General features: G+C 45.0%; 1 protein-coding gene across 3 annotated transcripts in view; it reads left to right on the top strand.

Annotated features, from left to right (window-relative positions):
• Positions 1 to 16,006, top strand: part of LOC141103379 (potassium channel subfamily T member 2) — a 2,416,326-nt gene that overhangs the window by 2,133,989 nt on the left and 266,331 nt on the right. For all 3 annotated transcript variants that reach the window (XM_073592891.1, XM_073592890.1, XM_073592889.1), the window contains exon 25: positions 7,928 to 8,056. In XM_073592891.1, the coding sequence (XP_073448992.1) occupies positions 7,928 to 8,056 (129 nt within the window). The remainder of the gene's footprint in view (positions 1 to 7,927; positions 8,057 to 16,006) is intronic.

Raw genomic sequence — 16,006 nt, 5'->3', positions numbered from 1 at the left:
GCGTGATTACTGTATGGGTTGGGGTTTTAGGGGAGAAAGCACAGTTTGGCTAGGGTACAGTACCTTAGTGTGTGGTTCCGTCCTAGAAGCTAGGCCGTAAGATGGATGGTGTGTCCCAGAAACAGCATCTCCCTGGTCCTTTTCTGTCTATGAGGGGATTGTGTGGGATATGCACCTGCCCGCAGTGTCCAGGGGAAGTCTGCTGTAGATGAGGGTAGACTGCTTATCACCCCTACCGCCAATCACGGCACTGGAGCCCGGGGACGCTGGAGGCTTCACAGGCCTCAGAACGGCTGCAGGCCGCGGGTGCTCAGGGCCTACTTCCACGGGTTTTCCGTCCGTTTCCGGGTCCCCTCACAGTCCAGTCTACTGTGGGGATAGCACTCCCAACTTCAGGCAGGTCGATCGCCATCTGTATTGCCGATCACAGCACTAGGCCACAAGATGGCGTCTGGCGTCTGTAATGTGGAGTCGGCCGCGGCCTAAGAACAGAGCGATCTGCCAGCCAGACTCTTCAATTTTCCCCCAGATTGATGCAGTCAGTATCCAGCAGTTGTAGGGGAGAGTTTGGAGAAACCTCACAGTTTTTTGTGTGCTGAATGGCGATACCTCCGGGGTTCTATACCAAAAAAGTAATATTTTATAGGAGGTCTCCCTTTGTTCCACACATCGTGAAGATTTGGACGTAGCTTCCCATATTTTCTGCCACTGGGGAATGAGGATGGGTTGTTTGATAATTTGGGACCATTTCCTCATATATATATGATGTGTGTGGGAGAGCGGGAGGACCTCATGTAGATATTTATACATTTCTGAAATAAGACGGGTTTGGTATGGGCCTTGGGCGCATAAAAGTTCAAATGGGGTGGGTTTGTCCAGGGTGAGGGCAGAAGATTTAGTGCTGAAGTAATGTTTAATTTGAAGATAAGAATAGGATAAGTGTTTAGGGATTTGATGCTTTTGTTGAATTTCATCAAAGGGTAAAAGTGTGTGAGTGAGTGGGTGCACAAGACTTTGAAGTTGGAAAATACCAGCTTGGGTCCATGGAAGCATACGAGTATATGATAAACTATCCGGGATGTCAGGGTTAAATAGCACGTTTAATAGGGGTGGACATGGGGAAGAAAGGGAGAATTGACAGGAGCATTTTTTCCATATAGAGAGGTGTAAGCATAAATTTCTAAGTTGGGTTATAGAGGACTCTAGGTTTGTCCAAATCATGGAACAGGGGTGAACAGGGCAAGTAATGTTCATTTCAATGTCCGACCAGATACTGGATGCCATTCTATGAGATCAGACTATGACCGGTTTCAGATGTGTAGCAAAGTAATATTTAAGGAGATCCGGGGCTCCCAACCCACCTCTGGATCTGGGGGCAAGTACAACTGAGCTGGCAATACGGTGAGCTTTAAAGTGCCATATAAAGTTAAGGAATAACTGCTGAGTGGCTTTAAGTTGTGACATTGGGACGGGGATCGGTAGGGTCTCAAATAGATAGAGGAGTCTCAGTAGGATAGACATCTTCAGAACATTGATGCGGCCCAAGAGCGAGATGGGATATGTGTCCCATTGTCGCAAAAGTCGGTCAATGTCTCGGAAGAGAGGGGGGAAGTTGGCTTGGTAAAGGCTGGAATATGAGGGAGTTAGATTAATTCCCAAGTATTTAAGGGATTTTGTGCACCAATTGCATGAATAGTTTTGTTGCAGTGTGATAAGATCTGAGGGTGAGATGAGTATGGGTAAGGCTTCTGTCTTGCTTGTATTAATCTTATAGCCTGAGAGGGAACTGAATTCTTTAAGCAGAGCATGTAGGTTTGGGAGAGAAATGTGAGGTCTAGTCAGGGTTAGCAGAATGTCATCCGCAAATAGGGATAATTTGTATTCATTTTGACGTAATGAGACTCCACGAATGTCAGGATGAATGCGGATGGCTGCGGCTAGAGGTTCCAGGCAGAGGATGAAAAGCAAGGGGGACAGTGGACACCCCTGCCTAGTACCATTACTGAGAGAAAAGGATGGTGATATGAAGGACGATAATTGGACTTGGGACAAGGAGCGGGAGTATAGAGCATGTAGTGCGGCAATGAAGGGACCTTTCAAAACCATAATTGGAAAGTGTAGCAAACATAAAGGGCCAACTGAGCCTATCAAAGGCTTTCTGAGTGTCAAGGCTTAAAATTAGAGCTGGGCGTGTTGTTTTATTCAATAGATCAATAAGGTCTATAGTGCATCTTGTATTGTCTCCCGCGTGCCTGGCTGTTACAAAACCTACTTGATCTTTATGTATGAGCCTGGGGATCAGGTGGTATAGTCGATTAGCTAGAATTTTTGTAAATATTTTATAATCTGAGTTAAGTAATGCAATGGGTCTGTAATTATCCGGGAAGGAGGGATCTTTACCGGGTTTTGGAATTACGGAGATATGAGCATGAAGGAATTGGGGGTGGGGTAAGGTGCCTTTAAATAGGGAGGAAAATAGGGAGATTAGATGTGGGCTAAGGATTAGTAGAAATGTTTTATAATAGGAGTATGGCAAGCCATCATGACCAGGGGATTGATTGCAGACAGTTGTACAATTTGCGATAGAAGTCTCCAAATACTTTAGACGTTGTAGACTGGCAGTATGTGGGGGTGCCATCAGGTTGTTTAAGAAAATCTGGGGATGAGTGAAAAGGACAAGGTTTCAATTTATTCACCAACATCCTGTGGGATTTATTCGAGTACTCATAAAATTTCTGTTTAGACCAAAGGAGAGATTTGTCAATTTTTTTTCATGTCTAATGATCTGAGTTGATTGCGTAAGGAAATAAGAGCTTGGAGCCTAGCCACCATGGGGAAGGATAGTAAACGTTTTTCAGCTTTGTGGAGCTTGGAGATAGCAGAGGAGCGTTGAAGGGCTGCGTCTCTTTTCAGACGAGAGCCTGTGGGAATACAGTGCCCTCTAAAGACGGCTTTGTGAGCTTCCCATAGGGTGGGAGGCTCCGAGACCGTATTAACATTAAGCTGGAAATATTCAACTAAGCTATTGGATAGGTGTTCCCTGGTTTCAGGGATTCGGAGAAGGGTTTCATTGAGTCGCCAATGTAAAGTTTGTGAGGGTATGAGTAAAATGTGTATTGTTTGTGTGTTGGGTGTTTGATCCTCCAGATGTCCAAGAGGCCCCTAGCCCTGATGAGCCTCCGAAATGATTTGGAAAGGCGATCAGAGCTAGATGGAGTCCTAGATGGGAACAGTACAAGTCTGCCTTTACAGGGGAACATGGTCAAATTAAAGTCCCCACCGATTACTGTGAAGGGTTGAGAATATTTATCGAGGACGTCAAACATAGTAGAGAGGAAATGAACCTGTCCGGAATTGGGAGCATATACATTGACTATCGTAAGGGATTGGGAAAAGAACATGCAGTCCAGGATAATAAATCTGCCATGGGGGTCCAAATAGGAGGATTTAATTTGTAATGGACATAAGCGATTAACAAGGATCGCCACGCCTGCTTTACCAGACGGGTCAGATGCCATAAAAGATAACGGAAAATGTTTACTAGCAAATTTGAGAGAACCCCCAGGACGGAAATGGGTCTCCTGGACTAGGATTACATCAGCTTTAGAAGCCTTAAACTCTTTCAGAGCTAGCCATCTCTTCTGAACAGAGTTTAAACCTTTGACATTACAAGTAAAAAATTTTAGTGCCATAACAGTTTAACCTGGTGAGCATGCGTTTGATAGTTGACATAGCATGTGTCGGATAAGGGATTCCATGGTGCAAGGGTTATAGGGAGGGTGTAAAGTAACCTGTCAAAACATACAACATCATCAAAACTGTAACCTTGACAATTCCAATTTAGGAGATGTAACCACCTCTGATCAAGAAAAAAGGCCAGAGGATAAGCAGTGGAGAAGACATTATAAAAATGAAAAAGTAAATGAGATCAGAAATATCTATAAAAAAGAAAAGCAGCAAAAAGAAAAAAAAAAGAAAAAGAGAGCCAAAAAGTCATCTGAAGAGAAACCTGGAAGGGTGGGGCCTTCCAGGAAGCCCAGGTCTGAGCCTTGGGCCGGGAAGGGGAACATGAAGGCCATCAAAAAAAAAAAAAGAGGCCAGGGGGTCCCCCTCCGATATCCGGAGCAAAAGACCTAGGTATTAAAGGTAATTAAAACTTTTAAAAAAATACAAACCGGTTAACCTAGGTGTCATAGAGAACAGCAACAGTTAAGTTAGTACACCCCATGGGTAGAATGATGGCTATGTAAGCCTACCAGAGGGGTAGGCAATCTCCTAGGAACATCAGGAGGCTGGAGCAAAAAATACCATATAGGGCTGTAGCCATGTGTAAAGTTCCTCAGGTTGGGAATCTGGAAGATGGACGCCTCTGAGAAGTGAGATTGGTTTTGTGTGGTTTCTGCCTCACTGGGGTCCAGATGCGGCCTGGGATTGCAGGAGGTTTGGGAGTGACGGGAAGCGGCACAGGATCTTCATCTGGAAGAGGCGGCAGGCCTAGGTTGCGTAAAAAGGTATCACTTTCCTGGAGATCACGTAGGGAGAATTGTACGCCATCACGAGAGGCAGAGAGGCGGAAGGGAAAGCCCCAGCGATACAAGACTTTGTGGGTTTGGAGATGTAGAGTCAATGGACGGAGATTCCTTCGTCTTGCCAGTGTGATGGGTGAAAGATCGCTGAAAATCTGGATCCTAGTTCCCCTGAAATCAAGTCTGGATTGATTACGGGTGGCGATGGTTAAGGCTTCTTTGCTGTCATAGTAATGAAACCTGACAATTACATCTCTCGGGTTAGCTCCAGCCGGAGGTTTGGGGGCTAGGGGCCCTGTCCAAGTGCCAGTCAATATCAGGTATATTGGGGGCCACTACATTAAACAAATTAAAAAGATAAGGGCGAAGGTCTCTATCTTCTACCTTTTCAGGAATGCCTCTGATCCGTAAGTTCTGCCTACGCTCTCTATTTTCAAGGTCCTCTTGTTGGGCCTGGAGTTGGGTGACTGAGTGTTTGACGGCAGCGCTGTCTTCTTCTAAAACTTGAACATATTGTATGAGTTTGTCAAACTTTGTCTCAAGCGTATCTGTGCGGCCACCTAACTGATCTATCTCGCCTCTCAGTTCTTTAGCAAGTTTCCCTACTTCCTGGGCAATATTATGAGTGATGGCTTGGAGCAAGGATTGCAGTTTAGAGACCAGAACGTCTGCCGTCAGCGGGGCAAATGATCCCTGTGGTGCATTGGGTGCAATGTCAAATAAAGTACCTGTCTCAGGTTCAATTTGTTCTCGTGGATCTTGTGTGGTGTCTCCGCCGTTTGAAGCCGTAGAGGCGGGTCTGTGTAGGAAGCGGTCCATGGTGGTAGAAGACTGGAAGATGAACACTGAGGTGTAATTCTTCCTTTGGTCACCGATTTTTCCCATGGGGTGCACGGTTACTGTAGGAGGCTGAGGATGTGACTCCTGTGGCTAGTGGTCCTGCAGAATGGTTAACAGGAGTCCTGGATATATGGAGGGGAGCATGGTATTAGGCTTACATGCCTGTCACATTGAGAGGTTGCAAATGTAGCAGATAAACCATGTTTTAGGGAAGGAGCAGGTCCGGGGTGGGTTTATTCGTAATGTATCCCGTATTGGGATAGGGCTGTATGCCTGAAGAGGGGTAGCAGACAGGCTATGAGCCCTGGAGAAACAGGCCTGAGAGTGCAGTGGTGCCACCCTATCAGTGCAGGAGACAGGGCGTGATTACTGTATGGGTTGGGGTTCAGGGGAGAAAGCACAGTTTGGCTAGGGTACAGTACCTTAGTGTGTGGTTCCGTCCTAGAAGCTAGGCCGTAAGATGGATGGTGTGTCCCAGAAACAGCATCTCCCTGGTCCTCTTCTGTCTATGAGGGGATTGTGTGGGATGTGCACCTGCCCGCAGTGTCCAGGGGGAGTCTGCTGTAGATGAGGGTAGACTGCTTATCACCCCTACCGCCAATCACGGCACTGGAGCCCGGGGACGCTGGAGGCTTCACAGGCCTCAGAACGGCTGCAGGCCGCGGGTGCTCAGGGCCTACTTCCACGGGTTTTCCGTCCATTTCCGGGTCCCCTCACAGTCCAGTCTACTGTGGGGATAGCACTCCCAACTTCAGGCAGGTTGATCGCCGTCTGTATTGCCGATCACAGCACTAGGCCACAAGATGGCGTCTGTAATGTGGAGTCGGCCGCGGCCTAAGAACAGAGCGATCTGCCGGCCAGACTCTTCAATTTTCCCCCAGATTGATGCAGTCAGTATCCAGCAGTTGTAGGGGAGAGTTTGGAGAAACCTCCCGTTTTTTTGTGTGCTGGATGGCGATAGATTACAGAGGGCTCAGCTGAGCTCCTCTGTAACACGTCTAGTCGCGTCGACGTCCAGACACGCCCCCCAGTGTGTAATTTCTTGAGAGACTGAAATCTTACGACATCAGATAAGGACACCAGATTAAATATCCTTATATATCCTTAAATTTAAGTGGTTCTAAATAGCCTGGAGGAAACATTGGGGTATAATTGTGAACAGTGAAGAATAGCCAGGATATTTGATACTATCTCAAACCCAGAGGGAGTGCCAAATGATAGGGTTATGAATACCTTTCCGAGCCCATTTATTTTTAAAAGGGATATGAAAAGTCCCCACTACAGTACCCCACATCCACTGGCCCAGGGATGTGGGAATGAGGGCCTTGTTCTCATCAACATTTGAATAAGGTGCATTGCCAGGAGCAAAAAAGGATTTGTATATTTTTAAAGTTGTCCTCTAAAAAAAATTGTTTGCATTTGAACATGCCTCCCATTTCCTATGGCATTGCCCGGCAACCTATGCCTGTTTTTTTTTTTCAAAACTTGCAAACTGATCATAAAAAAAGGGAATAAAAGTGTTATGCCCAGGTAAGATGTCAAAATAGTTTTTTTTTCCACCCAGGGTTCTCATCCAGACATGTTGATTTGCTCCAGGGTGCTTGTCTCATTTGCTTTTTTTCATTTTCACAGTGGTCGGTAAAACCTGATTTTGGACTTAAAGCCCGGAGGCTTTGTAGAGATTTGGGAAGAATGAAGTCCCCAATCCTAGGTTCAGGTTTTGTGAACAACTAGCACACTAATTGGGTAGGTAGTGTGCTGGACTTTTATTAGAGACATGACTGTGGTTCAGGGCTCCACCCTGGCAGACAGAGGAGGTCCCTGTCCAGGAGTCAGGAAGGTTCCACCTAGGAGACAGATGGGAACCAGTGCAGCAGGGAGCTGCTAGATATATTCACATAAAGTAGCTTGTGTGAGAAGACTGTCTGGGGTTTACAGACAAGGGCCTAATGTGTGAGCAGCAGTGCTTCAAGTGTAAGCCAGAAAGCTGATGAATAGTTGTTTTGTGGCTGAGAAATGCTGAAAAACCTCTGTAAAAGAAACCCATGGAGCTTCTTGAACTTTGTCTAAAAAAAAAAAAAAAAAAAAAAAAAAAAAAAAAAAACAGGCAAGAAATACCCTTAAAAAGAAGATTTACGCAAGTGGCTGATTTCTCAATGTACTACTGGTTGAAGCTGGTTCCCACAATATATATTCCAATACACAATGTTTTTGAATTTTCAAGAAGTTCCTGACAAGAATTGCATTGAGATGCTGAGATGTGATTTGACACATTGTTTTTCCTTTAGAGTGGCATGCTTACAAGTAACATTTTTATCAAGAAACCACTTGTTCTGAAAGTAAGGTAATGAATTTGGTATTATGGGCCCCTTACTTGAATTGAATTGTTTCTGTTTGTTTCTTGCTGTCTTGTAGTGAAGACTGTAAGATCCCAGCAGCTCTGGTGTTTTTTTCCTTTCTTTTTCTTTATGTCCACAAGTGTAATAATGTGTGAAAACCGCTCGTTCATTATTGGTTTTCAATATAATGCAGTTTTTGATTTGTATTGATTCTAATTCCAGATGAGAATGACTGAGGATGATTTGTGGATCAGGACATATGGAAGACTATATCAAAAGCTCTGTTCATCAACAGGGGATATTCCAATTGGAGTCTACAGGACTGAGTGCCAGAAACTTACCACATCAGAGGTAATTTCATCAGACTCCTACACATACAAAATATAAATTAGATTCATTAGACAGATTAGACAGATTTAATCAGCACGTTTCCGCCTGGCCTATAGCAGATTGACAGCCAGAGGGGGGCCTCAGCACGGTGATTGGTGGTGAGCTGTGACCTTCGGACACAGCGCATCACCGATCAGGGTAAAGAGCCCATGACATAGGCTCTTTACCATGTGATTAGCTGTGTCCAATCAAAGCTAATCACATGTAAACAAATGCCAGTTATCTGCATTTTCTTTCCTTAGCGCTATCAGTGTCTGAGGGAAGGAAAGCCCATAACTGACTTTCCAGTTACAGGGGACATTTACAATGACAATCAGGGCACTGATCATCAGTGCCCTGATAATCAGTGCAGCCCCATCAGTGCAGCATATCGGTGTCCATTGTGCAACATAGTGCCCATCAGTGCCGCCTATCAGTGTCTGCCAGTGCCCATCAGTGCCATCCTATCAGTTCAACATCATCAGTGCCCGTCATTGCCACCTTATCAGTGTCCACCAGTGCAGCCTCATCAATGCCCATCAATGCAGCCTAATCAGCGCCCATCAATTCAGTCTATCAGTGCCCATCAGCGCAGCCTGATCAGCACACATCAGTGAAGAAGAAAAATTACTTATTTGCAAAATTGTATATTGGGAACGAAGAAAACTTTTTTTTTCAAAATGTTCTGTCTTTTTTTCATTTGTTTAGCAGAAAAAAAAAAACAGTGGTGATTAAATGCCACTAAAAGAAAGAGCTATCTGTCTTAAAAAAATGATAACAATTGCATATGGGTACAGTTTTGCATGATCACACAATTGTCATTTAAAGTGCAACAGCTCTGAAAGCTGAAAATTGACGTGGGCAGGAAGGGGGTGAAAGTGACCTGTATTGAAGTGGTTAAATTTCAAATTATAATACATAATGGCTGATTTACTAAAATCTGGTACAGCTCTGCAAATGAAACCAATCAGTTTCCAGGTTTTTTTTCTGTCAAAGCTTAATTGAACAAGCTGAAGTTAGAATCTGATTGGCTACCATGCGCAACTGCACCCGATTTTGCCGTCTCCAGTTTTAGTAAAGTAACCCCATCGTTTTTGGATAACACACACACACACACTCATCCTTAGAAATTTTGTATCATAAATAAATATATATTAAAACAGCATACATTGATTCCCAATTTTCTAAATATTTGGTTAAAGATATTTTATGATTTATTTTGAGGATTAGAACATTAGCACATACAGTATGTCAAAGTCTGCTGCTGGGAGTACCTAAAGGAAGATTTTAAGAAAGAAGGCAGAGAAAGAATGACTGACACAAAGACGTATGTAGGCTCTTGTACAGTATGTGCAACTGAAATTGTAATTTGTATCCAGAGTGTGGGTAAGGTAAGTGTTTAAGGCACTTTAAGGTCCATGCACAGTTCAGGCATGTTTTCAGATGCAGTGCTAAGCCTTTAGAAAGAAATATTATCTCCCTTAATAAACAGAGTGTCACATTACAGAGTAGAGAACTATAGACCATGAGAAACACCAATAGAATGAAGAGCTGGCTGCAATAAATGAAAACAAAAGGATTTTTTACAAAAGATGGAGTTCCTCTTCTGTGTGTCATTGAAGATTTTTTTCTATCACATTACCAATGCCCTAATTTCCTTTTGTATACTCTAGTGCAGGTGTCTCCAAACTTTCTAAACAAAGGGCCAGTTTACTGTCCTTCGGACTTTAGGTACTTCGGTACTGTTGCCATCAGGAGTAGAAAATGCATCAGTTAAAGTAAGCAATGACCCATCGTTTGTGTCATTGGGAGGAATTGTGCCCCATTGTTTTATTCATAGGAATTGTGCCCCACCATTGATGTCACTGGGCCCCATTGTTGGTGTCATGTGGAGGAACTGTGCCCCTTCACCGGTTGTCAGTGAATAAAATAGTGCCCCAGGGGCCAAATAAAAGCAAGCAAAGGGCCGCAGTTTGGAGACCACTGTTCTAGTGTATCTGTCCTTTACTATTGTTATATGGTTGGAACATTGTGTGACACCCAAATTTCATTTTCCATCTCATACCAATATTTGTTTTCTATAAATTAGCCTGTGTTCTGTCAAAGTAACCAACTCCTCAAAAACTCCAACCACCTCACTTCCGGTTTCTGTAAACCATCAGTAATTGGAGATTTAAACAAATTGCTGTTTGGACACAACCGTTTACAGTCTACTGCATGATATTATGAGCAGAGATTGTTACTCACTCTGATACTAACCAGCAAAATGGCCGCCTCCGAGGCAGCGGCAACTTTGTCCTCGTTAGCCACTGTGGTGTCAAAACAGCAAAATCTTCCTGTACCAGACTGTATTCAGTTGCCGGTGTTGTGTCCAAACAGCAATTCATTGAAATCTCCAATTACTGATGGTGTAAAGAAACTGGAAGTGAGGTGGTTGGAGTTTCTGACGAGTTGGCTAATTTTACAGAAAACAGCTATGTCTGTTGACTGAATGGAAAGAAGGTAGAAAAAGAAACAAATATCTATACACCAAGACACATTTATTTATTGTTATGCAATGTATTTATTATTTAATATTGCCTACAACATTCTCCTATCTATCTGCACATACATGATGACTTCTCCATCTGAAGATACTGTTTGGTTGGTTCGCATTAGTGATGAGTTTTGGGTTGACCACAAGTTCAATCTGGGCCCAGCTTGTTCATAGTTCACCTAATAGGCAAACTGAATGGCAACATTTGACTAGTTTGCCCACTGCCTGAATCTTCGGGTACTGCAGCCAGGTATCATTCGTTTAGTGGTGGTATTACTATTGTTACTAAATAACAGCTACCTGCCGGTTTGTTTCATTCCGCAAACAAGACAGTGAGCATCCTGGTTGACATCATTGACCAAATGTACCAGCTGTGATTTCACAAGGAAGTAGCACAGTAGATGATCACCATGTCAAATAAAGTCCTGTTGCTAGGTCATCAGAGTGTTGTTTATTGTGATTAACATTGGATCTACATTCCTCTATGGTTTGATTAATCACTCTCTGCCCACCCTAGGTAGTTTTACTTGTGGTGGTAGCCGCAGGCCAGGCAACGTACCTGTACATACTGTTGTGCCCCCTGGGGCTTGCTGCGTGCCACTTTTGGGGCTGCTGTGTGATTGCGGCTCCCGGTACCCAGCCACTTCAAGTGGCCAGAAGATCAGGTGATCACTATGCGATCACATTTTCAATGTAAACACAACTGTTATAAATGTGTTTCATGCGTAACAGCTGTGCTTAGTATGGTAATGCTGTGATTGGCCCACAGTTATCACATGGTACCTGGACCAATCACAGAACCCTATACCAGATGGTTGCTGTGGTACCTGTAGCCAATCACAGATCACTAGTAACCACAGCTGTTATGAATTAAACCCATAATGAGGGATGGGGCAGAGCATCAGTACGTAGTCAGTACGTACGCTCCGAGGACACCCTGGAGCCTCTGCCCTCCCCGCACACTCGCTCGGCTCGCAGCTGAAAGGAAGAGACGCCGGAACACTGGCATCGAGAGTTGGAGCCTGTACTGCCCGGTGAGGGGTGAGCAGCTGCTTGTCCCCTGCTGGCTTAGGGGGTTCATGTGCGCCCCCTCCGCAGGCCTCAGGAGCCCGGAGAGTAACGGACCGTGCTGGATCGAGCTGTCAGCCTGTGTGTAGTGCCCTGGAGCGGTAGTGTGGGAGATGGCGATGACCCCCTACGAGTAGGATGGTGAAGCAGGACAGAGCTGATCCTCTTTGAGCAGGTTGGTGAAGTGGGACAAAGTAAAGCAGCAGCAGGAATGGGGTGCCTCATCATAAGACCCCACTGACGTATGAAGGAGGAGGAGGTGAGAGTGTCTATGTACCCCTGTGTGTCCCCCTGAAACGTGATCAGTAGAGTAAGGGATTAGGACGGCATTACATCCCTGCACATCCCTGCACCTGATAAAAACAGACTGTTGGCAAGAAAATCCTTCTTGTACTCTTTGTACCCTAATCTCAGGTGGAAATACTGTGAGGAGGAGAAGCAGGGGAAGTGGAGGAGGATATGAATGTTAATGTTGGCTCAGATAAAAACTGCCTAGATGCATTTTTCTTTTTGTTTGTATATATGAACTGTTAACATTTGGACTCATAAAAGCTCACCCACCGAACACTTAGATACTCAATGCTCAAAGACCCATTATCCTAGGACTGCATAATTAAGTCATCTTATCGGGGTAGAGCGGTGGAGATGTAGCTGAGAGGCAAGTTAATGAAGAGTCGTGTATGCCAACTCTGGGTTCTCTCCCTTCCCCTAAACTGAGTGGATAGGGGTCTGGGAAGATAGAGGGAATTGAGGGTGGGGACACCCCCCCTTTTGTCGAACTGTACATATAGGGACTGATATTGGGTAAACCCCTGTGTATGCTTCCCCCACAGACCATCCCAGGTTTTGAAGAGACTTTTTGGGATTGATGCCTGGGCTCACGCCTAAGTTGAACTAAGCTGGTCAATTAATTGTGTATGATCAAAAGGAGGTGGCCCTGCAGGTGTCTGAGTTTGCTCCCCTTGTGTATAATCACTTTAAGGAATCGCAGGAAATCGCAGGAAAGTACGCAGAAGCTGGACACTCCCCCGGGTCTAAATTAATACACCTCGCCAGGCTAGATGGGTTGTGAGCTAGAGAAATGAGGGGGAAATCAACCAAAGGTAATAAAGTCGCCACGGCTGTGTCAAGCCCGGGTGGGATCCAACGCTATATGTCTGCGGAGTCCAGCATATTAGAAGAAGCACAGGGAAGCCCTAGATTAGGGGCCTCCACACACCCAGGAATTAATAGACAGAAGGGGGCAGTAGAAGAGAACAAAGGAGGGAAAATACAGGAGAGTAAAACTGCAAGACCAAGAAGCAGTGGGAGCCACCAGCAGAGCAGTTTTGAGGCCCAGGAGGGATCACAGGGGAGGAATGGTGGTGAAGAGCAATTAGCAGGAAAAAGATCTTCACAGCAGTTAACACAGGAGGAAGCCCCACAAATCAAAGAAGTGCTTGCTGAGATGCTGTTAAAAATGGAGACCTCATTGAAAGTAGACATTGCGGCTGTAAGATCAGATATTGGGCAAGTGCTTAGAAGGGTGGAGGAGTCGGAGGACAGATTAGAAGTTCATGAGCAAAGATTAGAGGGTATTAGTAGGCAACTAAGAGATCTACAAAAGGCAAATAGAAGTCTCCTATATAAATTAGAAGACCAGGAGAATCGCAGCCGACGTAAAAACTTGCGAATCAAAGGTCTCGCAGAAAAATATGGGAAAGAAGACCTGACGTCAGTACTACAGCAGCTGTTCAACCCCTTATTGGATAAAGAAACAACAGACCCTTTGAAGCTAGATAGAGCCCACAGGATCGCACAATATCCCCGAAATAGATCAGAGAGCCCGAGAGATGTGATAATAAGGTTCCATTATGTGGAAGAAAATGATAAAATTTTGGGAAAATTGCGACAGTGACCAGGCTTAGGCTTTGAAGGGGTAGAGCTACAAGTCTACTCAGACCTGTCGGCGGAGACTCTCACAAGAAGGAGACTGTTAAAACCTCTGACAGGCCTACTGAAATCAACAGAGATATCTTAACAAATGGGGGTTCCCAGCCTGTTTAATTGGGAAAAAAGATGGGCGAACGGCAGTGCTGAGATTCCCAGAGGATCTGGAGGACTTTTGTAGCAAGCTGGATATTGTCCCCCCTCATTCCTGGTTGAAGAGAGGAAGAGAGAGCATTATCAACACGAAGTATAACGGGCTGGAGAGACAGAGGGGGCCCAGTAGACAATTCAAGCTAGCAGTAATGAAATATAGCCGGGGGGGTGTGGGAAAGCTCCAGTACGGGCTGAATGAGGTGGGGGGGTACCAGGGTGGACCAGGGGGCACCTGTGACATGAGCCCAATAGGGAATATGGGGGCAGGGTGGCATCAGATAGATGAAGACCATCCGACCCATATAACGAACAGAGGGGTCTGCCCAGCCAGCATAGGCGATTTGTTCCAGACTAGGGGGGAGGGGGGTGGGGAGCAGGAAGGGAGGGACCGAGGGTTGGGTTTGGGGGGGTGAGCTACTTTTTTTTTTGTGTTTTTCTTTCTTCCTCTCTCTCTCTCTCTCCTGGACGTGCCCCACTGGATTGGCCAGACGCTCTTACTTGAGTTGAAGTATGGGAGTGGTAAATTTTGTTACGTATAATGTAAGGGGACTTAATACAGCAAAAAAAGGTATAAAATTAACCAGGAGTTGCAGTTTTTGGGAGCAAATGTGGTGTTCCTGCAGGAAACTTATATTACGCACTCAGGAGGGGACTGGCATTGCATCAGTTCCCTAAGTGGTTCTATGGGGACGCAGGATCAACACATTCAAGGGGAGTGGCTATTGGGTTTGACAGGACAATGAAGCTCATAGAGGAGGAGTGACTGGCCGACCCAGGGGGCAGGTTACTTTTTGTGAAAGGGAAGCTGTTTGATATGTGGGTCACAGTGGCGAATATTTATTCCCCTAATAGGAACCTGGATACATTTTTAAGGAAAGTTTTGAGGAAACTTGAGACCTTTAAAAAAGGCAAACTAATAATTGCAGGGGACTTAAATTGGAGCATGGACCCCGGGATGGATACCTCAAGGGGTGTGATAAAGCCCGGTATACAAGGTGAGGCACCGAAAAAAATGCTAATGCGTCTCCAGCTAATGGACGCGGATGGAGGATATGTCATCCAAAGGAACGGGATTACACCTTTTATTCTTTGGTACATAAATCATTTTCAAGGATAGACTATATCTTAATAGAACACCAGTTGGTCCCTTACCTGAAGGCAGCAGAAATCAAAGCAATCACCTTGTCTGGCCATGCGCCGGTGAAATTCCAGTTAGAGATCGCCGGTGCGGTTCAGACTAGGATGAATTGGAAGTTGAATGACTCTCTTATCCAGGATCTGGATTCAGCCGGGGAAATAGAGCAGGAATTGAAGAGCTACTTTGAGATAAACGACACAGAGGACATATCTAGGGCTACCTTTTGGGAGGTGCATAAAACGTATATAAGAGGGATTCTGATTGGTGTTGGAGCGGAAAAAAAAAAGAAAGGGGGGAAAAGATGGCACGCCTATACAGGGAGATCCAGGAATTAGAAGAGAGTACAAGACCCAGGGGGATCCCTGAAAAGCAAGAGCTAATAGGGAAAAGAAGAGAACTGGACAAGGAAAGGAAGTGTGCTTTTTACACTATTAATAGGGATATGTACCAGGAGGGTAATAAATCAGGAAAGTGGATGGCATGAAAGATCAAGGAAAAAAAGAATAGGACTTTTATACCTAAAATGAGGGATGGGGGGGGGGAGCTTGGAATTCTCTTCCCCAAAGATTGCTAAAATATTCCACTCCTACTATAGTGCCCTATATAAGGTAGGCTGGAAAGAGGAGACGAGTGAAAGCAAGAAGGAGACGATAAGGGAATACCTGCAGGGACTAGACCTTCCCAGGGCAGATAGGGAGGAGGTTAAGGGTCTTGAGATACCCATATCGCAGGAGGAAGTAGAAAGAGCAATAAGTAACACTGCCCTGGGAAAGAGCCTGGGCCCTGACGGATACTCCATAGCATACTATAAAAAATTCTCTAAAATTTTGGTACCCAAACTGTGCAATTATCTGAATGCCCTGGGTGAGAGTGAGGTGTCCCGAGAAGAGTCCCTGCTAGCTCATATCACCCTTATCTTCAAAGAAGGCAAGGACCCAGCATCCCCTGGAAGCTACAGGCCAATTTCGTTATTAAACGTAGACACAAAAATCTTCACTAAAATACTTGCAGATAGGTTGAAAGCTGGGTTGAAGCAGTGGATACATAACGATCAGGTGGGATTCGTACCTGGAAGGGAGGGGCGGGATAATTCCCTGAAAACAATTTT

Source organism: Aquarana catesbeiana, linkage group LG07 (assembly GCF_042186555.1).
Source record: "Aquarana catesbeiana isolate 2022-GZ linkage group LG07, ASM4218655v1, whole genome shotgun sequence".
Taxonomy (NCBI): domain Eukaryota; kingdom Metazoa; phylum Chordata; class Amphibia; order Anura; family Ranidae; genus Aquarana; species Aquarana catesbeiana.
This window is presented reverse-complemented; position numbering and strand designations above follow the sequence as displayed.